The sequence below is a fragment of the Rhinolophus sinicus genome, chromosome 3 (assembly GCF_057876585.1).
Source record: "Rhinolophus sinicus isolate RSI-liver-muscle chromosome 3, RSI-T2T, whole genome shotgun sequence".
In the NCBI taxonomy this organism is placed as follows: domain Eukaryota; kingdom Metazoa; phylum Chordata; class Mammalia; order Chiroptera; family Rhinolophidae; genus Rhinolophus; species Rhinolophus sinicus.
In genome coordinates, this window is record NC_142503.1 from 120,328,356 (window position 1) to 120,354,594 (window position 26,239).

Below are 26,239 nucleotides of genomic sequence, written 5' to 3' on the forward strand. Positions count from 1 at the left end.
AGAAGCCACTGGAGCCACAAACTGGTAGCAACTCATAAAGAGTAATTTTAATGAATTAATTTAATTTAAAGACTGTGTGTGGACAGCTTGAGAGTAAAAAACTTTTAAGGACTGTAATTTTAGAAGGATCCCACATTTTCCTGGGTTTTACCTCCAGGAACCCAAACAGGTTCTCAAAGTAAAGAGCTAAGAGAGATTCCTTTGTGATTATGACAGTGGGAAGGGAAGAGTAACCATTGTGAAATACACCGAAACATTCTCCATAACGAAAGCTTACTTTGCTGGGGCAAAAACACTTCACCAGAGCCTATGCCTCCTGAGGGAAGGGTATTTCTCTGATTTTACTTTCTCTGGCCTTCGTAGCTCATCTAAGGGGGTAGAGAAGCTGAGAAACATTTATGAAGGTCACGGCCCACTAAAACTAAGAGTTAATCTTAAAATTATACATCACTTCTCTTTCTTCACCTATTATCACTACACCAATAGGGTTCCAGTATATTTCCAATAACAGCATAGTGGCGCTAAAAAATATCTTGCAAATATCAGAGAAAGAATTATCAGGAAACCTCTAAGACAACAGAGGAAAAAAAACAAGGAGCATAAAGGAATTTGGAGTTCAGCATAAAAGAATTACAACTACAGCAAACATTAAATACATCTCAACTCGTGGCCAGATTAACATAAAACCTCACACTAATGTCCTATTCACTTCAATTCCTATTACCTGATACATCACATCTAGCTTTCAACAAAAATATTACAAGTCACACTAAAAGGCAAGAAAAAACGTAGTCTGAAGAGACAAAGCAAACATCAAAATGACTCAGATATAACACAGATTTGGGGATTAACAGACAGAAAATCTTAAATAACCATAATCAATATAGTAAGCATTCTAACGAAAAAAGTAAACAACCTGCAAAGATAGATAGGTAATGTTAGCAGAGAGATGAAAACGCCAAGAATGAATTGCAAGCAAATGTTAGAACAAATTTTTTAAAACTATAAAAGAATTGAAGAATGTCTTTATGGACTTATCAGTAGACTGGATATGGCCAGTGAAATAATCAATGAGCTTGAAGATAACTCAACAAAAAATTCCAAACTAAAATGCAAATAGAAAAAAAGTGATAACAAAAGATGAAACATCCAAGAACTCTGAGACAATTTCGAAGGGTACAATGTATGTGCAATTGGAATACCAGAAAGAGAAGAAAGAGAAAATTGAAGACAAGAAATATTTAAAGCGGAATAGCTGAGAATATCCCCAAATCAATGACAGACACCAAACCAAAGACCCAGGAAGCAGGATAAACAACAAAACGCCTACACCTTGACTTACCATATTCAAACTGCAGAAAACCAGAGACAAAACAGAAAAACCTTGAAAGAAGTTAGAAGGGAAAAAAACCTCACCTACAGAGGAACAATGACAAGAATTACAGTGGATGTCTCACCAGAAAACATGCAAGGAGGAATAGATTAGAGTTAAATATTTAAATTATCAAAAGAAAAAAAAAATCACTAACCTGATTTTCTATATCCAGAAAATTCTTTTTCAAAAGTAAAGGAGAAATAAAAATTTTCTCAGACAAACAAAAACTGAGGGGACTCATTATCAACAGACCTACCCTGCAAGAAATGTTAACAGAAGTTCTTCAAGAAGAAGGAAAATTATGTAGGTCAGAAACTTGGATCTGTGTAAAGGAGAAAGCACTGGAGAAGGAATAAATAAGGGTAAAATAAAATCTTTCGTTTTTCGTATTCTTAATTGATCTAAAATATATTGTTTATTTAAAGTAGTAATAGTAGCAATATTTTGGGAAATGAATGACAGCAATATCATAAGGGATAGGAGGGAGAAATTGAGGATACTCTGTTATAAGTATAGCCCTATACATGTGAAACAGTACAGTGTTATTTGAAGGCAGGCTTAGATTAGTTTAAAATGTATGTTACAAGATCTGGGACAACCACTGAAAATTTTCTAGAAAGAAGTATAATTGATATGCTAAAAGAGAAAACAAAATGGAATAATATAAAACGCTCAATTAAAAGAAAGCAAAAAAAGAAGGGGGAAAAGAAACAAAACAAATGCAGTGAATAGAAAATAGTTACAAACATAATAGGTATTATTCCAACTATATTAATAATCACTTTAAATGTGGATAGTCTAAGTACTGCAATTAAAATGAGAGATTTTCAGAGTAGATGAAAGAACAAGACCCCACTACATGTTGTCTATAGAACCTCATTTTAAATACAAAGACTCAGAGAGGTTAAAAAAATTGAGAAAGATATACCATGCTAACATTAATCAAAAGAAAGCTGAAGTAGCTATATAAATTTCAGACAAAGCAGACTCAAAAACAAGGAAAACTGTCAGGGATAAAGAGGAGCATTACATAATAATAAAGGGATCAATTCTCTAAGAAGACATAACAATCCTAAACAAGTTTGCTACTAACAAGAGGACATCTAATAAATGTGAGGCAAAAACAGATATAACTGCAAGGAGGAATAGAAAATCCATTATTATAGCTAGATTTCAACCAGTCCTGAGGACTTCTGATTTTAGCTCTATTCTTTCAGTAACTGATATATCAATCAGTATTCTTTGAGTAATTCACATATCAATCAGTCAGAAAACTAGTAAGGGTATAGTTGACCTGAACAGGCCTATCAATCAACTGGACCTAATTGACACTTACAGAATATTTCATTCAACAACAGCAGAATACACATTCTTCTCAAACACACATGGAACATTCACCAAGATAAGACCACCTTCTGAGCCACAAAACACACCTTAACAAATTTAAAATAATAGAATAATAGAAATCATTCAATGCCTGCTCTCTGACCACTGTGGAATAAAACTAGAAATCATTCACAGAAAGATAGCTGAAAAATCCCCAAACATTTGTAGATTAAATAACATATTCCTAAATAACACATAGGTTAAAGAGGAAGTATCAAAAGACAGTTTAAAATATTTTAAACTAAATAAAAATAAAAATATAATTTATCAAAATTTGTTTGATGCAACAAAAGTAGTGCTTAGAGGGAAATTTATAGCATTAAATGTTATATAAATATAAATATATTAGAAAAGAGATCTAGAAATCAACAACTTAAGCTCCTACTCTAGGAAACAGGAAAAAGAAAAAAAAAAAGAGCAACTTAAGCCTAAAACAAGCAGAAGAAAAGAAATAATAAAAATTAGACCAAAAATCAATAAAACTGAAGATAGGAGAACAATAAAGAAAATCAATTAAATCAACCAGTGCTGAGAGGGGTGTATCTAGAATTAATTCAACCGGTTTAGTTTTGGCCAATTCTGGCTGGGAAGGAGGATAAGGATGGGTAGTTATGTCATCCATGGAATCTATCACTTGAGACAGGATTTCCTCAACCATTCATTTCTCTGTCATTTGTTCATGTGTTTATTAATCAAAAATATATTAATTGCCTAGTATACCAAGCAATGCATTAATTTCTAGGCAATTACAAAAATAAATAAGATGTGGTCCCTGTAATAACATAAATGATAACAGAAGTTAACATATATTGACTCTGTGGTAGGAGTTGCTCAAAGAACTTTTCACCTATTAATTCATTTAAACCTCACGTAGTCTGAGGTAGGTGTTATTATTATCTCCATCTTACAGATGAAGAAATGGAGGCATAGAATTGAATAATTTTCCACAATCACATAACTAAGTAGCAGGATCTGGCCCAAGCTCTTAGTCACCAAATTCTATCGCCATACTCTAGGAAAGTAAATTCCTCAACTTCCCTTGACAATCTATTCTGTCTACTGGAAATCTTCACATAAAGGATGCATGCTGTATTTAAAATCAAGCCCTTCAACTGTAATTTAAAACCACTTCTTTCTTTCCTTCTCTTCCCTTTCCTTCCTTTCCCTTTCTTCCCCTCCTTTCCTTCCTTTCTTCCTTCCTTGATTTCTTTCTTCCTTCCTTCCTCATTTCCTTTGGCTACTTTGGAAACAGGAGGTAGGGCATGTAGAGCTGTATATAATACACTTTCATATATTTGAAGAAAAATGGTAATAGATTTATGAAAGAAAAATAAATTTATTGGAAATTACTTTTAAAAGAGCTTTTTGGTATTTGAAGATTGGTTAGAAATACTCTAAAGAAGAAAGCTGTTTTTGACATGTATAAAGATTTTTTAACAACTATCTCTCTTGTAAGTAATTAAGTACACGTAATTACATAATTACTTGATTATGTAGCAGCACTAAAATTTTACAGGAGGTTTTTCACTTGAACTCGAGTCTTATAAAAATAATTGCCACAAGTCAAAATTATTTTCTAAATGCAGTAATTCTTTCTGCTTTCAATTTTTTAAAAAAGGGGGGTGGAATTTTGGTCTATTTTCGTTTGGCAACCAGAGCCAGAGAAATAAGTAATTTAATAATGTGTCAGTGTGTTCAGACACTGACTTAAAACAGAATGAATCCCCAAGTTACGATGGTGAGAAACACTTAGATGGGAAAGGAAATTATAAGCCAAGGCCACATTCTAGAGAATTTCTCTGGTCATAAATTTCTAAAATCATCAGTCATATTATGGTGAGAATGCTACTATTTTAGTCCCAACACAGCAGTTTAAAATAGTTTGTTTCTCAAAATGCATCACCAAATAATGTAATGTGTGGGGTTTTTTTCAACCATTTCTTTCATTCTTTCGATATTTCTTTTCTCTTTTTTCTTTTTTAAAGTGAGCTGTCTCATCATGGCAAATTTTCACAAGTTCTTAGAACTCTAATTAAAATGTGGTAATTGGTTATGTTACCTCAATTACCATGATGCATGGACATTGATGCAAAGTGACACCAATTGAATCCCTTGGGTGTTTTACCCTGGGGCCATCCCATTTATCGTGGCCTTATTATTTTCAATTATGTGGCTAGATGTGTTGCATACTTTCAAGGCCAATAAAATGTGCAGGGGTTTTCTGAACACAAGGTTCTGTTTTCAATGCTAGAGCTCTGGAGTGGCAGGGCAAAAGGAAAAACATATATTTTTGTGAAGACTGAAAACTTAAAACCCTAAATTTGCCAAGGATTCAAAGGCACACTTGCTGAAATAAAGGTATTTCAAAGGAATCCAGATTATTGATGTTTAAAACATTTGTTTGAAAAGCAACTACGATATGCTTGCTATTGATAACTATTTCTCCTAAGAAAATAGTGATGGAACCATTCAGAGGCCTTACGTGATGAGTAAGACAGGTGAGGAAACTGAGATAGTAAAGAAAAAGGTTTCTTCTTCTTAGCTCAAGAAGAGCTAAGTAGGGCTGTACTGAGTACTTTACAGACGTATAGTCTGAATATAACAGTATTCTACAGCGATCTTTCCCCAGCATGAATGTGAAGGTAAGAGCACTCCAAAATGGTTACAGCATATTGTGCTTCCGAATGGGGACATTCCCGGTGTTTGTGGGAAACAAATCATAGATTGTTGCATGCATTGTTGTTGTCTCCCTGCACCCACACACTCAATGCTAGTGATTGTGAATGACTAGTCATTGTGAATGACTTCTGGGCATTTCTCCATAAAAATCTAGGAGTGAATTAGGACATTAGTTGAGGACATCATCAATAAATGTAATTTAAGACTTTGTCAGACCAGTTTCATTTTCTGAGTATGATCCCTATGTCTTCACCCGGTTTACTTTTTATTAAAAAATCACATTCTCAGATTTCTGAAAACTATAGAAAATTCTCCATCCTTTTACTTATGAGTTTATATCTTGATTTAGTTTCAGTATTTCCAAATAGGTACAGCATTTGTTCGTATGCTGCAGATGATAGAAGAAACTGAATTGGGAAAGCTGTGAGAGAAAGGAGTTGTACTGTACAAAGACGGGCCGAGCAGGGCTATCTGTGGTAGAGTCCCAGACTTTATTTCCACATCAACACCCTGAGAGCCATGTATTTGCAATCTTTTGAAAGTACTTTTCTGTCTAAGCTTCACGCATATAGTAATTATCAGGTCATTTTTCCCTTTCTTTTTGTATTTGTAATCAATAGCAAACTCAAGAGAGTTTTACATAGAATTCATCTTATTGCTTTTAGAAATACTTTTGAAGTAACAAATATTGAGTGATGATACATGATGACCGTATCCAAAGTATTTAATTCATAACAATACATGCTGAAGTCTAAATTTCAATGTATTATTCAAACTTCAATTTTTCAATAACTTTTTTCCTCTCACTTAACTGATTCTTTATTATTATTATTATCCATTGATTGCTCATCATTTGGTTTGTTCATTTTTTCCAGTTAAGCCCATTCTTAATTCCATCCACATATTTCTCACAAGGAATCCAACTCTTTCTTCACCTGAGAGCCAGTGGAAGAGAGTGGAGGGAAGTATTGGGTTTACTTCCAAATGGAATCTTCTAACTAAATCCAATGTAGTTTGAGTCTTTATTCTTTAACACACTATGCAAAAATTCTTAGGGCTGGCCACCTAATAGAAAATGCTGTAAATTGTTTATATGATTCTTCCTTTATTCAATTCAAAAAATAATCCCAGGCAGTTTCTAATCAAAAGGAAAAACAAGACTATAAATCATTAATACAGGATATTATAACCAACCAAATTGGTCTTGGGTGTAAAAAAGGCAAGGAATTTTATCAATAAACCTTTTAGGAGCTGAAAAAGCTTAAGGTACTGGAGTCAGATCTTCTTTTCCTTACTAGCTCTATGACGTTGGGCAATTTACTCAATCTTTCAAAATTTAGTTTCTTCATCTACAGTTGTTATCAAGATTAACTGAGACGATGTTTGAAAAATGGTAACCCAGTGATTTAGGACATACATATTAAATGTTCAATACTGCTAGCAAGTAACACATCCAAGCAGTGATTCGTACACTACTTGCCTTCTTAGAAGAATCTTTGCCAGACAATCAAACAAACAAAATTAACATGAAAAAATAAAATAAACTGCAAAACACATTTCCTCACAATGTATGCTACCTCTTGTGTTAGTAACTTTGTGGATTCCCCACAGGTAACTGGTCTGTATTAAACTGAACCAGTCTGATAGAGATTTTTTTTTTTTTTGAGTTGGCATCTGAAAAAAGGTATCTAATTTGTGATATAAACGAATCAATGCTGAATAACTGGTCTTCTTAATATAAATTCCATGAAAGTCAGGAGTTTCTGTGAAGCATGTGTAAATTTAATAAGAAACCCTCAGTACTTTGAGAAAATATTTAAGTGGTCAACTGACTCACAAGGCAGCCCAAATTTTCTCTTCTCTATTTTTTCCTAACACTTTAAAAGGGAAAAAGCTTGCTTACTCTTCTTTGTTAACGAGCTCATAAGAAATGACTACTTTTCCTCACCCATTGAGATATGGTTAATTTGGGGCAATTAATATATCACCTGTGATAATGAAGACATTTAATCCATAACTTTCTAAATTGTATTGGAAAATGAGGTTACCTATTTTCAAAATCCAATACATTTACTTTGTATTTATAAAGCTCCTGTTATTTACTTGATTAAAACAAAAAGTGGTTGCACATGCTCCATTCTTATCGTTAAAGAAGGCTTGATCTTAGAGAATTTAGGGTGTCGAGTCAGGACACTGAAGCTAGAGACAGAATGCCTAGGTTTGAATGACTGACTAGTTACAAACTTGTTAACTTTAGACAAGTTGTTGAAACATTTTTTGCCTCAATTTTTTGTTCTGTAAAATTGAGAGGATAATAGTACATACACGAAATCGAACAACTAAGTTCACGAACTTAAAGTTCTAGAAAAAGTGCTGCATACCTCATTGCTGAATATCACATTGGTCACCTTCGAAGTACTCCCCTTGGGAAGCTATGCATCCACGCCAGTGCCTAGTCCACCCTTCAAAGCAATTTTGGAACTACTTTTCTGGAATGGCCATCAGAGCTGTCATAGTATTACCCTTAATATCCTGAATGCCATCAAAATATCTTCCTTTCAATATTTCCTTCAGGTAAAGGAAGAAGCATTGGGGGCCAGATCAGGTGAGTAGGGAGGGTGTTCCAATACAGTTTTTTGTTTTCTGGCTAAAAACTTCCTCACAGACAGTGTTGTGTGAGCTGCTGCGTTGTCGTGATGAATTGTTGGTGGAAAGTACAGGTCATCTAACTTTTTCACGCAACCTTTTCAGCGCTTCCAAATAGTAAATTTGGTTAACTGTCCAGTTGGTGCAAATTCATAATGAATAATCTCTCTGATATCAAAAAAGTTTAGCAACATCGTTGCAACAAGTTCATGAACTTAATTGTTAGAGCTCGTCATATCATACGATTGTTAGAGTCTTAAATGATGTAATATGTAAATTACTTAGGACAGTGCCAGACACATGTTAAGTGCCAAGTATGTTAGCTGCTTTATTATTATTATTATTATTGTTATTGTTATTATTTCCTTCACAAGGAATGGCCATTTTTATTTACTTACTTCAAAGGCAAGGATACTCACTGCCAGGCTTCTATCAACTCATTTGTAATAATGCAAAATTCCGTATATGCCCATGCGTTTTTCGATCAGTTTTACTGAGATATAATTGGCATAAAATACACTTCACAACTTAAAATGCACAATTTTATATGTTTTTACATAAGAATACACTCACAAAACCATTATTAAAATCAAGATCATAAATACAAAGTCTGACAATTAAGTTCATGAACTTGTTGCAATGATGTTACTAACCTTTTTTTGATAACAGAGGGATTATTCATTATGAATTTGTACCAACTGGACAAACAGGTAACCAAATTTACTATTTGGAAGTGCTGAAAAAGTTGCATGAAAAAGTTAGACGACCTGAACTTTTCACCAACAATTCATGGCTCTTGCATCACGACAGTGCACCAGCTCACACAGCACTGTCTGTGAGGGAGTGTTTAACCAGTAAACAAATAACTGTATTGGAACACCCTCCCTACTCACCTGATCTGGCCCCCAATGCTTCTTCCTTTACCTGAAGATAAAGGAAATATTGAAAGGAAGATATTTTGGTGACATTCAAGACATCAAGGATAATATGATGACAGTTCTGATGGCCATTCCGGAAAGAGTTCCAAAATTGTTTTGAAGGGTGGACCAGGTGCTGGCGTTGATGCATAGTTTCCCAAGGGGAGTACTTCAAAGGTGACCATAGGGATATTCAGCAAAAAGGTGTTTAGCACTTTTTCTAGGATGAATTGGAGGACTTAATTGTCTGATCTCGTATATCTGTCACCCCAAAAAGCTTCCTCATTACCCTTTATAACTCCTTCTGTGGTCACAAAGATTTCACCCTACATATTTTTTTGCTAAATGATTTCTTACATTTTACATTTAGGTCCATGGATCCATTTTGACTTCATTTTTATATATGGTGCAATAAATAGTTCAATTTCGTATTTCTTCATATGGATATTCATTTATTCCAGGGTCACTTGTTGAAAGACTACTCTTGGAATTGACTTTGCACTTTTGTCAAAAATTAATTGACCATTTATGTGCAGCTCTATTTCTGAAATAGTTATTCTATTCCATTGATCTATTTTTGGTCTTGATACCAATGCTCTTGACTACTATAGCTTTACTCTAAGTCTTAAAATCAGGATATGTAAGTCCTCCAAATTTATTCACCTTTTTCAAAATTATTTTAGCTATTCTAGCTCCTTTGCATTTCCATATGAACTTTAGAATCAGCTTATAAATTTGTAGCAAAACATTACTAGGATTTTCATTCAGATTATACTGACTTTACAAATAAATCTGGGAAGAATTGATATCTTTTTTTTTTTTTTAATTAAATTTATTGGGGTGACAATTGTTAGTAAAATTACATAGATTTCAGGTGTACAATTCTGTATTACATCATCTATAAATCCCATTGTATGTTCATCACCCAGAGTCAGTTCTTCCATCACCATATATTCGATCCCCCTTACCCTCACCTCCCCCCCACCCCCCTTACCCTCTGGCAACCACTAAACTATTGTCCGTGTCTATGAGTTTCTGTTTCTCATTTGTTTGTCTTGTTCTTTTGTTGTTTTTGGTTTATATACCACATATCAGTGAAATCACATGGTTCTCTGCTTTTTCTGTCTGACTTGTTTCGCTCAGCATTACTCTCTCAAGATCCATCCATGTTGTCACAAATGTTCCTATATCATCTTTTCTCACTGCCGAATAGTATTCCATTGTGTATATGTACCACAACTTCTTTATCCATTCATCTATCGAAGGACATTTTGGTTGTTTCCATGTCTTGGCCACCGTAAACAAAGCTGCAATGAACATTGGCGCACACGTGTCTTTATCTCTAAATGTTTTCAGATTTTTTGGGTAGATACCCAGGAGAGGGATTGCTGGGTCATACGGCAATTCTATTCGTAATTCTTTGAGGAACCTCCACACTGCCTTCCATAATGGCTGCACCAGTCTGCATTCCCACCAACAGTGTATGAGGGCTCCTTTTTCTCCACAACCTCTCCAACATTTGTTACTATTTGTCTTGTTGATGATAGCCATTCTGACTGGGGTGAGGTGATATCTCATTGTGGTTTTGATTTGCATTTCTCTGATGATTAGTGATGTTGAGCATTTTTTCATATGTTTATTTGCCATTTGTATGTCCTCTTTGGAGAAATGTCTCTTCAAGTCCTCTGCCCATTTTTCAATTGGGTTGTTTGTTTTTTTGTTGTTGAGTTGCATGAGTTCCTTGTATATTCTGGATACTAGCCCCTTATCGGAGGCACTGTTAGCAAAAATCTTCTCCCATTCAGTTGGTGGCCTCTTTATTTTGTCAATGGTTTCTTTTGCTGTGCAGAAGCTTTTAAGTTTCATATAGTCCCATTCGTTTATTTTAGCTTTTACTTCCATTGCCTTTGGAGTCAAGTTCATAAAATGCTCTTTGAACCCAAGGTCCATAAGTTTAGTACCTATGTTTTCTTCTATGCAGTTTATTGTGTCAGGTCTTATGCTTAAGTCTTTGATCCATTTTGAATTAACTTTGGTACATGGTGACAAATAGCAGTCCAGTTTCATTCTTTTGCACATGGCTATCCAATTCTCCCAGCACCATTTATTGAAGAGGCTGTCTTTGCTCCATTGTATGTTTTTAGCTTCTTTGTCAAAAATTATCTGTCCATATTTATGTGGTTTTATTTCTGGGTTCTCAATTCTATTCCATTGGTCTATGTGTCTGTTTTTCTGCCAATACCATGCTGTTTTGATTATTGTGGCCCTGTAGTACAGGCCAAAGTCAGGAAGTGTGATACCTCCATTATAGTTCTTTTTTCTTAAGATTGCTTTGGCTATTCGGGGTCTTTTGTGGTTCCAAACAAATCTGATGATTTTTTGTTCTATTTCTTTAAAATATGCCATTGGGATTTTGATGGGGATTGCATTGAATCTGTATATTGCTTTGGGTAATATGGCCATTTTAACTATGTTGATTCTTCCAATCCATGAGCATGGAATGTCTTTCCATTTCTTTGTGTCTTCTTCAATTTCTTTCAAAAATGTCTTATAGTTTTCAGCATATAGGTCTTTCACATCCTTGGTTAAGTTTATTCCTAGGTATTTTATTCTTTTTGCTGCAATTGCAAAAGGAATTGTTTTTTGTATTTCTTTTTCTGAGATTTCATTGTTAGTATATAGGAAGGCAATGGACTTTTGTGCATTGATTTTGTAGCCGGCAACTTTACTGTATTCGTTGATTGTTTCTAATAGCTTTTTGGTGGAGTCTTTAGGGTTTTCTATATATAGCATCATGTCATCTGCAAAGAGTGATAATTTAACTTCTTCATTCCCAATTTGGATGCCTTTTATTTCTTTCTCTTGCCTGATTGCTCTGGCAAGGACTTCCAACACTATGTTGAAAAGCAGAGGTGATAGGGGACATCCCTGTCGTGTTCCTGAACGTAGAGCAAAGGGCTTCAGTTTTTCTCCATTAATTATGAGATTAGCAGAAGGCTTGTCGTATATGGCCTTTATTATGTTAAGGTATTTTCCTTCTATACCCATTTTATTAAGTGTTTTAATCATAAATGGATGTTGTATCTTGTCAAATGCTTTTTCTGCATCAATTGATATAATCATATGATTTTTGTCCTTTATTTTGTTTATGTGATGTATCACATTGATGGATTTGCGGATGTTGAACCATCCTTGTGCCCCGGGGATGAACCCCACTTGGTCGTGATGAATAATCTTTTTAATGCATTGTTGTATTCGATTTGCTAGAATTTTATTTAGGATTTTTGCATCGGTATTCATTAGAGATATTGGTCTGTAGTTTTCTTTTTTTGTGCTGTCCTTACCAGGTTTTGGTATCAGAGTAATGTTGGCCTCATAAAATGAGTTAGGGAGTACTGTCTCTTCTTCAATTTTTTGGAAGAGTTTGTGCAGAATTGGTATTAGATCCTCTTTGAAGGTTTGGTAGAATTCACTAGTGAAGCCATCTGGTCCCGGACTTTTGCTTTTGGGAAGGTTTTGGATGACTGATTCAATTTCGTTACTGGTGATCGGTCTGTTTAGATTTTCCAGTTCTTCATGGTTCAGCCTTGGAAGGCTATATGTTTCTAAGAACTTGTCCATTTCTTCTAGGTTGTTGAATTTGGTGGCATATAGTCCTTCATAGTATTCTTGGATGATCCTTTGTATTTCTGAGGTGTCCGTGATAACTTCCCCTTTTACGTTTCTGATTTTGTTAATCAGTGTCTTCTCTCTTTTTATCTTAGTAAGTCTAGCCAAGGGTTTGTCAATTTTGTTAATCTTTTCAAAGAACCAGCTCTTTGTCACAATAATTTTTTCTATTGTCTTTTTGTTCTCTATTTCATTTATTTCTGCTTTAATTTTTATTATTTCCTTTCTTCTGCTGACCTTGGGTTTTACTTGTTCTTCTTTTTCTAGTTCTTTAAGGTGTAACATGAGGTTATTTATTTGGGAGTTTTCTTGTTTCTTGAGATAGGCCTGTAATGAGATAAATTTCCCTCTTAAAACTGCTTTCGCTGCATCCCAGAAATTTTGGTAGGATGTATTTTCATTGTCATTTGTTTCTATGTATCTTTTGATCTCTCCTCTAATTTCTTCTTTGACCCAGTCCTTCTTTAAAAGTATGTTGTTTAATCTCCATGTATTTGTGTTTTTCCCCGCTTTCTTTTTACAGTTGATATCCAATTTCAAAGCCTTGTGATCAGAGAATATGCATGGTATGATTTCAATCTTCTTAAATTTGTTGAGACTGATTTTATGTCCCAATATATGGTCTATCCTTGAGAATGTTCCGTGTACACCAGAAAAGAATGTATAGTCTGATGTTTTAGGATGAAGTGCTCTATAAATGTCAATTATGTCCATTTCATCTAATGTGTCATTTAGGGCTACTATTTCGTTATTTATTTTCTGTTTGGATGATCTATCCATAGCTGTCAATGATGTATTTAAGTCCCCTAGTATAATTGTGTTTTGGTCAATTTCTCCCTTTAGTTCTGTTAGTAGTTGCTTGGTGTATTTCGGTGCTCCCTGATTGGGGGCATAAATATTGATGACTGTTATGTCTTCTTGTTGTACAGTCCCCTTCACCATTATGAAATGTCCATCTTTATCTCTTGTTATCTTTTTCACCTTGAAGTCTGTTTCATCTGATATCATTATGGCTACACCTGATTTTCTCTGGGTACCATTTGCTTGGAGTGTCAATCCACCCTTTCACTTTGAGTCTATGCTTGTCCTTGTAGCTGAGATGTGTCTCTTGGAGACAGCATATGGTTGGGTTTAGTTTTTTGATCCAATCTGCTACTCTGTGCCTTTTTATTGGTGAGTTCAGTCCATTTACATTTAGGGAGATTATTGATATGTGAGGATTTCCTGTCATTCTATCTTTAGTTTTCTGGTAAGGCTGTGTCTCCATTGTTTCTTTGCCTTTTTGTTGTTGTCTATTATTTCTGTGTGGTGGTATTCTATGATGTTTCCCTCTGTTTCTTCCTTTATTTCAGTATATATTTCAATTCTGGATTTATTTTGAGTGGTTACCCTTAAGTTTATGTAAAAGAAAGTTTGATATTTAAAGTATTCCATTTTCTTCAGCACGCTTACTTTCTCCATTCCCATATTCCGGTTCAGGCCTTTACTCTCCCCCTTTTTGAGTTTTGGTTGCCACAAATTGTCCCTGTTGATGGTGGTCGAATAGCCTCCTTTAGTATTTCTTGTAGTGCAGGTCGTGTATTAGAAAATTCCCTCAGCTTCTGTATGTCTGGAAAGGTCTTTATTCCTCCTTCATATCTAAAGGATATCTTTGCTGGATATATTATTCTTGGCTCATGATTTCTCTCTTTTAATAGTTTGAATATTTGGTTCCACTCCCTCCTGGCTTGTAGAGTTTCTGCTGAAAAATCTGATGATAATCTAATGGGCTTTCCTTTGTATGTTACCGTCTTCTTTTCCCTGGCTGCCTTGAGGATTCTTTCTTTGTCGTTGATTTTAGACAGCTTCAATACAATGTGCCTTGGAGAAGGCCTGTTGGGATTGAGGTAACTAGGTGTTCTATTTGCTTCTTGGATTCGAGGGTCCAGTTCTGTCCACAAATTTGGGAAGTTCTCATCGACAATTTGTTTGAATATATTCTCTGTTCCCTTCTCTCTTTCTTCTCCTTCTGGTATGCCCATTATTCTTATATTGCTCTTTCTGATGGAGTCAGAAAGTTCTTGTAGAGTTCTTTCCTTTCTTTTAAGTCTCAAGTCTCTTTCTTCTTCTCTCTGTGTCATTTCCAGGTTTCTATCTTCGATGTCACTGACTCTTTCCTCCATCTGGTCAACTCTACTACCTAAGCTGGTTATTTCATTCTTAATTTCTTCTATTGAGTTCTTAATCTCCAGAAATTCTATTTGGTTCTTTTTTAAGATTTCAATCTCTTTCGTAAAATGCTCATGCTGTTCTTTGATTGAGTTTCTGAGTTCCTTTAACTGCCTATCTGTGTTTTCTTGTATCTCGTTGAGTTTTTTCAGAACTGCAATCTTGAATTCTCTGTCATTTAAGTCACATATTTCTGTATCTTTAAGTGCCTTCTCTGGAGATTTTTCACTTTCTTTCTGAGTTATCTTGTTGCCTTGGTTATTCATGGCGATTACTGGTTTACTATTTCTCTTCCTAGACATCTACAGGAGTGGCTTCTGCAACAGGTTGATAGAAAGCGGTCTTTCTTTTGTTTGCCAGTACTTGTTGGTAGAATGTTTTATTATTTCTCCAACTGAAACTTATTTTCCTTCTCCCACACGGTAGTGCTATGTTTTCTCTGCACTATTCCAACTTCTCACACAATGGGGGGATTCCCTGGGAGACGGGCTTCTCCTCTGTTAATAGTTCGTCTAGGTCACAGGGCGCAGTGTCCCGGTGGGTATGCGGAGAGGTTTTTATGTTCCAAAGCTCTTCCAGCTCCTGATTCAGAGCCCGTAGGTTTCAGCAGTTCTGTTTACTCCTGCAGGGATCCGCCCAGATAGGTGGGGTCAGAGGCGGGGTGAGTTGTGAGAGGTGGCCCAGAGCAATGGCGGCAACCACCACCACAGCCGGTCCTGCTTCCACAGCTCTCTCCCCTTTGCTGGAACTAGTTGGGCTGTGAAATTGTGTTTGCAGTCCACAGTTCTCAAAACAGCAAATTTTCTGTTGTTTTGATCTGACACTGCTACTGTTTCGCTTTTAGCACCGGGCAGGTGGGGGCGGGGCGAGCTCTGGGAGGGGAGGGAGGGGGTGGCTAGTCTCAGTGCCTAAGGCTCCGTTCTCTGCTCGGCAGTGCGGGCTTAAACCACCGTTTTCAGCCTTTTTCCCTCAGTCTTTTCTCCGAGGTCTCTGCCGTGAGCGTTGGGTTCAGCCGTGTTATATGCTGTCCCCTCAGCCCTGTGGAGCCCTGGCGGAGCCCTAGCAGTCCGAGTTCTTCCCTCTCCCGCAGCTGCGGTAGTTCCGGGAAGCAGCGAGCTCGGTGCACTGAGCGAGGTCTGCGTCCTGCGCCCGCGGGGCTCCGTCTCCGCGCACTTCTCCCTTTCCTCCTCCTCCCTCCACTCACGCGAATCTCCCACCTGTAGGTGATTTCAGTCGGTAGTGGGCCTCTTCGTGTTGCCTGTGTGCTGTGCAGGGAGTCCTTTGTGGAGTTTTTGTTGTTCGATTCGTTGTAAATTCCAGGGGAGCTTTACAGAGGCTCACCTCACGCCGCCATTTTTCCGGAAGTCGTCGAATTGATATCTTAATAATACTGTGTCTTCTGATCCATGAGCACAGTATAGTTCATCCCTTATTTAGTTTTTTAATTTCTCTCAGCAATATTTTGCAGTTTTCAGAGTATAGGTCTTACATATTTTTGTTAGATATATCTCTAAACACTTCATGGTTTTGCCACTATTATAAATAATATTGCTTTTAATTTCAATTTCTGATTGTTCATTGGTAGTACATAAAAATACAATTTATGTTTGTATATTGATCATGTGTTCTATAACCTTGTTAAATTCCTTTATTAGCTCTAAGATCTTTTTTGGAGATTCTGTAGCATTTTCTACGTAAATGATCATGGAGTCGGTGAGTAAAGATAATTTTAGTCCTTAATTTCCAAGTATCATGTCTTTAATTACTTTTTCTTGCTCTATTACATCAGCTGAAACTTCCAGTACAATGTTGAATAGAAATGGTGAAAACAGACATTTTTGCCTTTTTTTTCTGTATTAGGAGAAAAGCAATCAGTCTTTTACCATTAAGTATGATGTCAGCTGTAGATTATTTGCATATGCCCTTTATTAAGTTGAAGAATGAAGTTCCTACTTTATTCTTAGGTTTCTGAGTTTTTATCAGGAAGGGTGTTGGATTGTGACAAAAGCTTTTTCTGTACCACTAGGATAATCATAGTTTTCCTTTCTTAATCTGTAAATGTGATGAATTACATTGACTTTTTTTTTAAATGTTACACTAGCATTTTTAGGCTAAACATCACATGATAATAATGTATTCTCTTTTTTATGTATAGTTGATTTGATTTAATAAAATTTTGCTAAAAATCTTTTTATCTATATTCACAAGGGATATCATTCTGTAGTTTTTTATCCGTCTTGCTAGAGGTTTATCAATTTCATTGATCTAAATAACAGCTTTTTGTTTAATTGATTTTTTCTCTATTGTTTTTCTATTTTCAATTATTTCTGCTCTGATCTGTATTATTCATAACATTCCCTTTATATTCTTTTAATATTAATAGAATCTGTAGTGGTATCTGTCTCTTATTCCTTGTATTGATAATTTGTCTCAGAGAAAGGAGTCAAAGGAACAAAGTTCAAGCTTCTTTGGCTCATAAAGAAAGAAGGCAAGAGACTAGAAATAAAAAAAGAAAAACGTACGATTCGAATGAAAATTAGAATTAAAGCTTGAAAAATATAGACAGAGATCAATTTTATAGGTAACACAAAATAAACAAAAGTAAGTCTGGGCAAAGAGCTTGAATGTATGAAGTACAAAGCATAGTATCAAAAGATTATGCAACTTCCAATCTTGATGATAAAGGAGAAAGATGCTTTGGGGTTTATCTGTTTTCACCTCCAGAATTTAATTCAAGATCTCTTGCTTTCTTGTAATTCTTTTTAAAAGAGATAAATATATTAATCACTTACCTAGTTAGGGGTAATAGAGATGTTTGTTTAATTGACATTTATACATTTATCTGAATGTTCCATAATTTTGTCGGTATTAACGGTAAGCTTGAAGCCAGTAATTACCTATGAATATTACTTCATATAGTTAGTTGTATATTTGTATTATCTTTCTAAGTATACTTTTTGAGGAGAGGGAGGGTGTCTTATTTACCTCTAAATCTCTAACATTGACTACTATAGAGTGTCACTTAGAGAAAATTCCCTTATCTAGCAAATAATATGGAGTACCGATTAAGTTCTTGGTACTATATGGGGTTTTGGGAATGCAAAGGTGAGCAGAAAGTGGCTGTGTGGACACTTTCTTCAGACCAGTGGAGAAAACCAACAGTAATCAAATCATCACACAAACAGATGTGAATTGAACAATGAGGAGCACTGGATGGATGACTAGGTGACCTGTCTTATACAAGCTATTTCAAAAGTGATTAATGAAGAAAACCCTGTAACACAGAGAATCAAAGCCTCTAATTCTAACCAAACTCACAATTTTAGAACTACTTTATCCAATACCTCATTCAGAATTTCCTTCAGAAATAACTTTTAAAGAATAGAGAGTATACCACTGGATACTTCATATTATGTTTAAGTTGGGAACATTGTCCTTATCAGATAAGAAGAAAGGTCAAAAGGCATCTTTGTGATGGTCTCAGGAAAGTCTTATAGTGTTATAGAATCATAACAGCACTCAAAGCCTTTTAGTGAGAATAAGAACATTGAGAATTAATATAGATATAGTAACTCCAAACCAAATGCCAAAATGAAACAATATTTATTATATGAAAACATATACTCATTCATTTAGCAAGTTTCATCAAACATCAACTATGGGCAAGTATGTCCCAGGCCCTAGAAATATAGCAGTGAATGTCCTTGTGCATAAAAAGGGGTTGGACATACAGGGCTAAGGACATACAAGGTGTAGTGAAACAATACAGTGAATGTTTAAATTTAAAAAAAAAATTATTACAGTAAAAGACACATTGCCATTAATCCCCCTCAAAATACTCCCCCTCTCTTCGAACACATTGTTCTTGCCACTTTCTGAAGCAGTTCTGGAAGTCCTCTTTCGTGAGTGTCTTTCATTGTGCTGTTGTGGCTGCCCTGATGTCCTGAATCACTCCATCTTTGGGGAAGAGACAGAAGTCGCATGATACAGATCCGGTGAATAAGGTGAATGAGGACACACTGTAATGTTTTTATTTGACAGACATTACCATATACCAGAAGCAATGTGTGACACGGAGCATTGTCATGATGGAGGATGATTTATGGCACACCTTAAAACACACCTTCTCTCAACCGTAGCTCACACCCGACTGACTGCACCGAACAAGCTGAAACTTGTCACACACTATTACGGTGGTTTAAGGAGCCGCTTCCCTAATGGAAGAGCCTTTCCATTGGATGGCACTCAGCAGCAGCATACACCATATTTTATGATCACAACAGAATGTCACACATTGCTTCTGGTGTATGGCAATTTCTGTCAAATAAAAACATCACAGTATATCCTCATCTACCTTATTCAGTGGTTCTGGCACCATGTGACTTTTGGCTCTTCCCCAAAGCCAAAATGATTCAAGACATGGAGGTAGCGAGAACAGTGCAACTAAAGACACTCATGAAAGAGGAGTTCCAAAACTGCTTCAGAAAGTACCAAAAATGATGGGATAAATCTGTTTGAAGCAAGGGGAAGTATTTGGAGGGGAATTCATGGCAATGTGTATTTTACTGTAATAATTTTTTTAAATTTAAACATTCACTGTAGTTTTGATTATACCTCATATGATGAAGCAACCAGTCCACTTACAGGCTTCAGAGTCTCTGCAAAGGCAGCCTCCCGTGTTGGTGCAATACTTGTCTGTCCATCCATGCAACTTAGACTCTTTATCCAATCAACCGAGATCAGAAGCAAGAACATTTTCCAACTTAATGAAGTAGCCTGTGCTCATGGTATTGTTGCATTAATGCCACTCTCTACTCTTGAATCCCTTTCTTGACAGTGATTTTCAACCCTGTTTAGCACAAAGGACCTTATTTGCTACCTTCATCATTCCAAACAATCTACACGCTCAGCTGCCAATCTAAAGAGAGGGGGGGACTTTTCTCTATCTGCAATTTATATCTACCTCTATGTAATAGTTTGAGCCTCTAAGAAGCAACTGGGGTTTCAAAGCTAAAGCTTACCTTTACCACAGAAGTAGGATAAAAATGTCTACATCTAGTCTGAAGATATCTAGTCCAGCATCCCTGATCACATGATATCAAGTAAATCCCCAAAGAAACCCATCTTTGTCTCCTCCAAAACAGTTTGAATACTTCCCAAATGTCGGAGCTTCTCCAGATGCAGCTGGTTTTGTGTAACTTTTATTATGGCCGTTACCATGATTAGAGGCATCAAACTATAGAATAAAAAAATAACCTCTTCTGTCCTTCCAAATACTCCAAAAGAAAAAAAAAAAAAGAAAGGAAAGAAGAAAAGAAAACAAAAGAAAGAAAAGACAAGACAAGACTCCAGGTAAGTAGCTTCACAACAAACAGGTCATGTCAACAAAAGGCATCCAATTATATAAACTCTGAACTGTTAATAACTTGGAAGTCTTAAGAAATTTAACAACTTCTGCTCAAAACAATTAAACGGAACTGTTGATCAAATCAGCCGTAGACTCCACATAGCTAGGGATGCAAAAAGAGTGAGAAGGCTGACTAATTCACTGTCCCTTCTGTCCCCTCTGTCTCTACTGCCAAACACATCAGATAGCAAATATAAAGACTTCGTTAAAATTACAATTCATAGGAGTCTGTTTTTCAATGGCAAGATTATTACATTTGATTTTTCAATTTTGAATCCTGAACTTTCCAAACACATAGAACTGATGAAATAAACATAAAAAAAAACCTTTCCATTCTGTGTATATATGTATGCATGTATGTATTATTGTAATTCATTTAAGTAAGTCAAACATGAGAATTAGGCCTTTAACTAATAGACAGTGACTTCAAGGTCATTTGGGGAAATGCAAACTTATTACCCTTTCCCTTAAGGATAGGAAGGATTTCTGGACAAGTACATATTCTATATTATAATAAAAGAACTGTAGTCACATATATTTCCTTCGGCTAGCTACAGCTGAAAGTCACAGTAAATTTGAAAAATTCCTAAAAGAGATCCCTCTACCTTGAGTACTGCATTAAAACACTAGGAAGAAACTTGCTAGTTCTCAGCAATGCAATTCTATCAGAAGGAGCTCCTAGCAGGAACGATGGAGACTGCTGTGCAAATAGTGTTAACTCATATCACGTAACAAAGGTAAATAGTACACTTTACTTCATTGCGTTACCTGCAGAATGTACATATTGCTCCATATGCTCTGAGAGTGGTAAACTACCTTCTAGCAAAATCTTCATGGGGTATTATAATGAATATTGTTGGTGAAGGAATGATTGAAAGAATTAATGGCTTCGTTTGGCAAGGTTAAGTGAAATAGCCATGTGATTTTTTTAAAAAAAAAGACAATGAGATACACTAAAATGCATCTTATTAGTAGGCAAATAAATCTCTGTTGTGACAAATGGCATTTCATTCAGTGGCTGGAAATAGCTATCCCTTTAGTTAGCAAAACCATCTGTAAGGTGAATACATATTCTAGACCCTGAAATAATTCTTTTTCTGAGTAAAATGAAAGACCATTATGCTTAAAAATATAATAATAATCACTCACAGACTCCTTTCCCATCTTCTTTTGTAGCCGTGTTTGCCACTGGACAGCTTGCATGACAATGGCTTCCCACCTTCTTTCAAGATTTACGATGATCAGCTGCATGGGCTGGTGGTCTGCATTCAGATTGCAGGTCTCGCCGTCATCCAGGAGATGCTGACACAATCGCAGGATGGAGGCTACTCCGCGACGTCGCTGCTTGATTTCACAACAGAGGGACTGCAACACAGAGAGGGACCGATCATGAGTGTTGATGGGGCAGAGTTCCCTAAGACGGGAAACACAGTCTCCAACCATAATTTCAAATTGTAGTGATATGTTTAACTGTGAACAATTGAACAAGAAGGGCTCTGCAGTTGCCTTTAGATTGGAGGCCTCCTACAGATACTCATCTTATGCCAGTGAATTGAGCTGCATCCCCATCTGCTTCCCTTTTTCACAGATTTCTCCATCTAAAATGTTGAGTTCCCACCTTAACACCTAGGTGATTAGCAATTGATAATTTAATGAAATAAATCATTTAAATCATATGAATGCCAAACAGATTACATGTTTTGATTCACCGTCACAGGAAAAACAAAAGACAGGAAAGTCCTCCAAAAGGAATTTTTTCCAAATTTACTCTTAGATTTTTTTTTTTTTTTTTTTGAGCCAAAGGTTTAGTTTTCTGCTGGCTGAGAATACATTAAATAAGATTGCAAAGAATTTTGAGATACACATACACACATACACCTGTGCATGTGTGTACGTGTGTGTGTGTCGAGGGTGCCAAAAAAAGTACACACATTATAAGAAAGGAACACTGTATTAAATTTGTAATACTCAATATATACCAACAACAAAAGATGAATACAAGTAACATCTGACTTCTGCAATTACAAGAGGTGCTCAAAGTGGTTACCATCAACATCCAGACACTTCTGATTACGGTGAACTACTGCTTGAGCAATGCTGACCAAAGTGTCCACAAAGTATACATATATACGGAGGTGCCAAAAAAATATATACATACACATATATATGTATATATGTGTGTGTATATATGTATGTATGTGTGTGTATGTGTGTGTATATATATATATATATATATATGTATGTATATGTATGTATATATGTATATATGTATAAAAAATCTATTATTTGGGAGAAAAAAAGGATAAACAACATTTCTCTTCCGAAGCTTGCTTAACAAAGCAGTAGTGTTCTGAAAACAGAAATTAGGATATTGGATTATTACTGCATTATCTGTGGGTTGTTGTGTTTGTTTTAATAGACACACTATTTAAGAAGAATATGCATGCATCCAAATAGTATTTTGCCCCCAGAAGCATTTGTATTGCTGCAGTGACCCTAAGCTGAACAATTCAAGCAAAATAGTGGATACACATGTCTAAAAATATTATATCTTTTCTTTGCCTACGGATAGTGTGTAAGTGATATTCTAATTCAAAGCCTTCAGGAGAAATGATGATTATATCCACAAACATCACTGAATTACTAATCTCCTTCTACTGCCACAATTGGACTACTCTAACAGTTAACAGATTGCTTATTAATCAACAAGGGTAAACAAGATAATGCAATTTCTTTTAGTGTGAGAGTTTTAATGCCTAAAATTATTTGTGCTTAAAATGTTAATCTAGATAAGGCTTCATTAGAAGTCTTAAAATGATTAAGTGCACTTCACTGAAATGTGCTTGGAGACCAGCAGGTGGACATTTCATACAGATGTTCCACTTATTGCTATAATACATGTTATAGCCATTTAAACAACCCTACCTCAGTAATAGCTGGAATTCTATTATTTCGGTAATGAGAAAACCCTGTACCTTTAATATTTCTGAATTTTAAATAACGTGAATGACAAATTCCCAAACCTCTATTTATGGCAAAATATGACTCGGAATTTTATTATTCAATTTATACCAAATCAGCAGTTTTAGTTCTGTTTCCTGAACTCACCCTTATTTCTTTTCCTAGGGTTCATTACTATTTTCCTATATAACTCCTGATATAACCACCAGGTCTGACAAATTTCTTTACTGATAGTATTCATTAGCTCAGCACTGAATGAGGAGAAACCTCCAGACATTCAAAGATAAAACTGGAGGGTCTACTAAAGCAACAGGTATTGTTTCCATCTCCTCTAGTCCTGCCAACAGCCCCACGCCCACATGCATATTCCCTCTGTCTCTCTGTCTGTCTGTCTCTTCTCTCTCTCTCTCTCTCTCACACACACACCCACCCACCCACCCACACACACACCTTTCAATTTGGTTTCTTGCTCTAGAACAACTGTTGGGTAAGTTAAACTATCAAGCCCATTTAAAACCTGCCAATTTTTGGCCCAATGTGAAAACACTTCAAGATAATAACATAGCCAACTGAAATTGGTTCACATGAGTCCCATAAATATGAATATTGAGGGTTTTTGCTTTTGTTGTTAATTTGTTAAAGGGCTAGAAAACTCAAGAGATGCTTCTATGCCATTAAACTGGATCTCACAAAACTCTCTTTGAAGGTGACTAGAATAATAACTGCATTCCTCAAAACAGAAAGTTCCAATGTTTAGCCAAATGAAAATTTGCCATGGATGGCACTAAAGGGGTGTGTGACGTGAGCACAGATCATCAAGTATAATTTACAAAGTAACCTAAATAGGCTTTTACAAAGTTCTGAAACAGAACATGTGAGGTTACTAGGGGAAATTTTCATAAAGGTCACTGGACATAATTTTTTATAAGTATCTAGAATGTACCCAGTATTTAACTATCTAAATGAGAGCCCCAATCCACAAATGAATGCAAGTCAATCTAAGTGGTTTAAAAATTGTGAAAGCTGTTTTTAAAAACTATTGACATTCAATATCTGATTTTTGGATCTTCACAGTTCTGCCATTTTTTTCTTTAAATATCCAAAGAACTTAAGTTTACATTCTAGATTCATAATTTATCCTATATGTACACTCGGGAATTTGCAGTACATTAAAAAGGAGGGGAAAATTGGGCATTTTACATGGTCAACTTATTTTTCGTACTTTTTTTTATATCTAGGAGATATAATTGATAAAATAATGTTCTACATAAATGGGTTTCCATGACAACCATTAAATTATACATATCTATTTATAATCACAAGCACATAGTAAATAAAATCAGTGCATTTGCTAGCAATGCTTCTTAAAATCAGTAGTTTCCATTATTTCCATGATAAACTATGCATAGAGAAATGTTTACTATAACCACATAGGAACAAATGATTATTAGAACTACTTTTGGCCTACATTTTCAGAGAAATGTACTTTTAAATAGAAAAGCTAAGGATTCTGAGGCAATCTTTAGGCAATTTCTTCCCATAAGGCTACCTTGGTGTATGGAGATAATTGTCTTAGTATCATTTCAGAATCAATTGTTGGGATATAGTTTGGTGTGCTACTTTTACATTTCTAATGACCTACTTTATTTACGTATTTTATATTTCAACTCAGTTTCCTCGTGTTACTAGAGGCAGATTTGCTACAAAAAATGAGAAGTGCGTAAAAGTAAAAATCAAAATTTCTAAATTATCTTTTCCTTTACAATGAGCAGATCTCCAACACTCTAAGTACATGTTTTTAAACACATTGAGAGTTGCCAACAGGCTGAGGGGTTTTGTTTTACACTTACAAACTGTCAATTTGATTTTCAGTTCACCAATGATGGTGCCAACGGATGTTTTTGGTTAATTGGTCTTTTTTTTTTCCTCTCACTTTTTTGACTGTTTAAACCACTCATATTATCACCCAAATGTGATATAACATCATTGTTGACATTGGCTTCAGTTTAACACCGTTCAAGGTACTTGACTGGTACTTTATATTGGTACTTTATTCTAGACTATGTATTACACATACCCGTAACACACACTTATTGCACCGATTGAGTATATTTACTTGAATAATGATATTCATGACATTAAACAATAGTGTCATCTACTATTACAAAAGATACAAGTACGCTTACAATAAAAGAACTATAATTAGGCCAAGAACCAAAATGTGCGATAAGTAAAATGTCAGAGCCAAATACTGAGAAGAGATATAAAGAGGAAAATAATATCTTAAAAACACCAAAATCAAATATATGTTAAAAACAAAGAGAAAAAAATCAATCTAGTTGAGAAACTCCAAAGCAATTTGTCTCCCTATATTTTACATAATCTTATTCAGCAGGTTAATGTAACATCATTAGGTGGTCGATATGAACTCAGTGATGTGACTTTAGGTGATCTGTCCAATAAAAAGAAAAGTATGAATAATTTCATTTATAAAATCAAACATAACTTTACCTTCTAGATTGATCAGTTGTTTAACAGTACCTATGGAGTATGCCCTCCGTGTGGCAATAATAAAGTTTTGATCATCACATGACGTGTACCTGCCTTCAATCTTGTTGGGGTAAGGAAATACATGGACAGAGAAGGGAAAAGTGAAAAAAGACAGGCGCATTCTTTTCATTTAAATAGCATCAAGTGGCTAGCTCCACCTCCCTGTTGCAAAGGTTCCCTACACTTTTTCCTGTGTTTTTCTTCTGTTTTGCATTTTCTGTATTTTACCATTTTAATTTCATGCAGTGGGCAACTGTCTTCTCTTGGTCTGCTACCTGTGACCAGATTTTCTAGAGCAAAGGTTCTCAGAGTGTGTTCCCCAGACCCAGCAGCATTAATGATACCTGGACACTTGCTGGAAATGCAGATTCTCTGGTGCCACTCCACATCTTCTCAATCAGAATCTGGGGTGGGCCCCAGTGAGGCAGAGTTTAATAAGCT

General features: G+C 35.5%; 1 protein-coding gene across 7 annotated transcripts in view; it reads right to left on the reverse strand.

Moving 5' to 3' along the window:
* AKAP6 (A-kinase anchoring protein 6) overlaps nucleotides 1-26,239 on the reverse strand; it is a 475,966-nt gene that overhangs the window by 47,550 nt on the left and 402,177 nt on the right. For all 7 annotated transcript variants that reach the window (XM_019754539.3, XM_019754535.3, XM_074328130.2 and 4 more), the window contains one exon: nucleotides 21,437-21,652. In XM_019754539.3, the coding sequence (XP_019610098.3) occupies nucleotides 21,437-21,652 (216 nt within the window). The remainder of the gene's footprint in view (nucleotides 1-21,436; nucleotides 21,653-26,239) is intronic.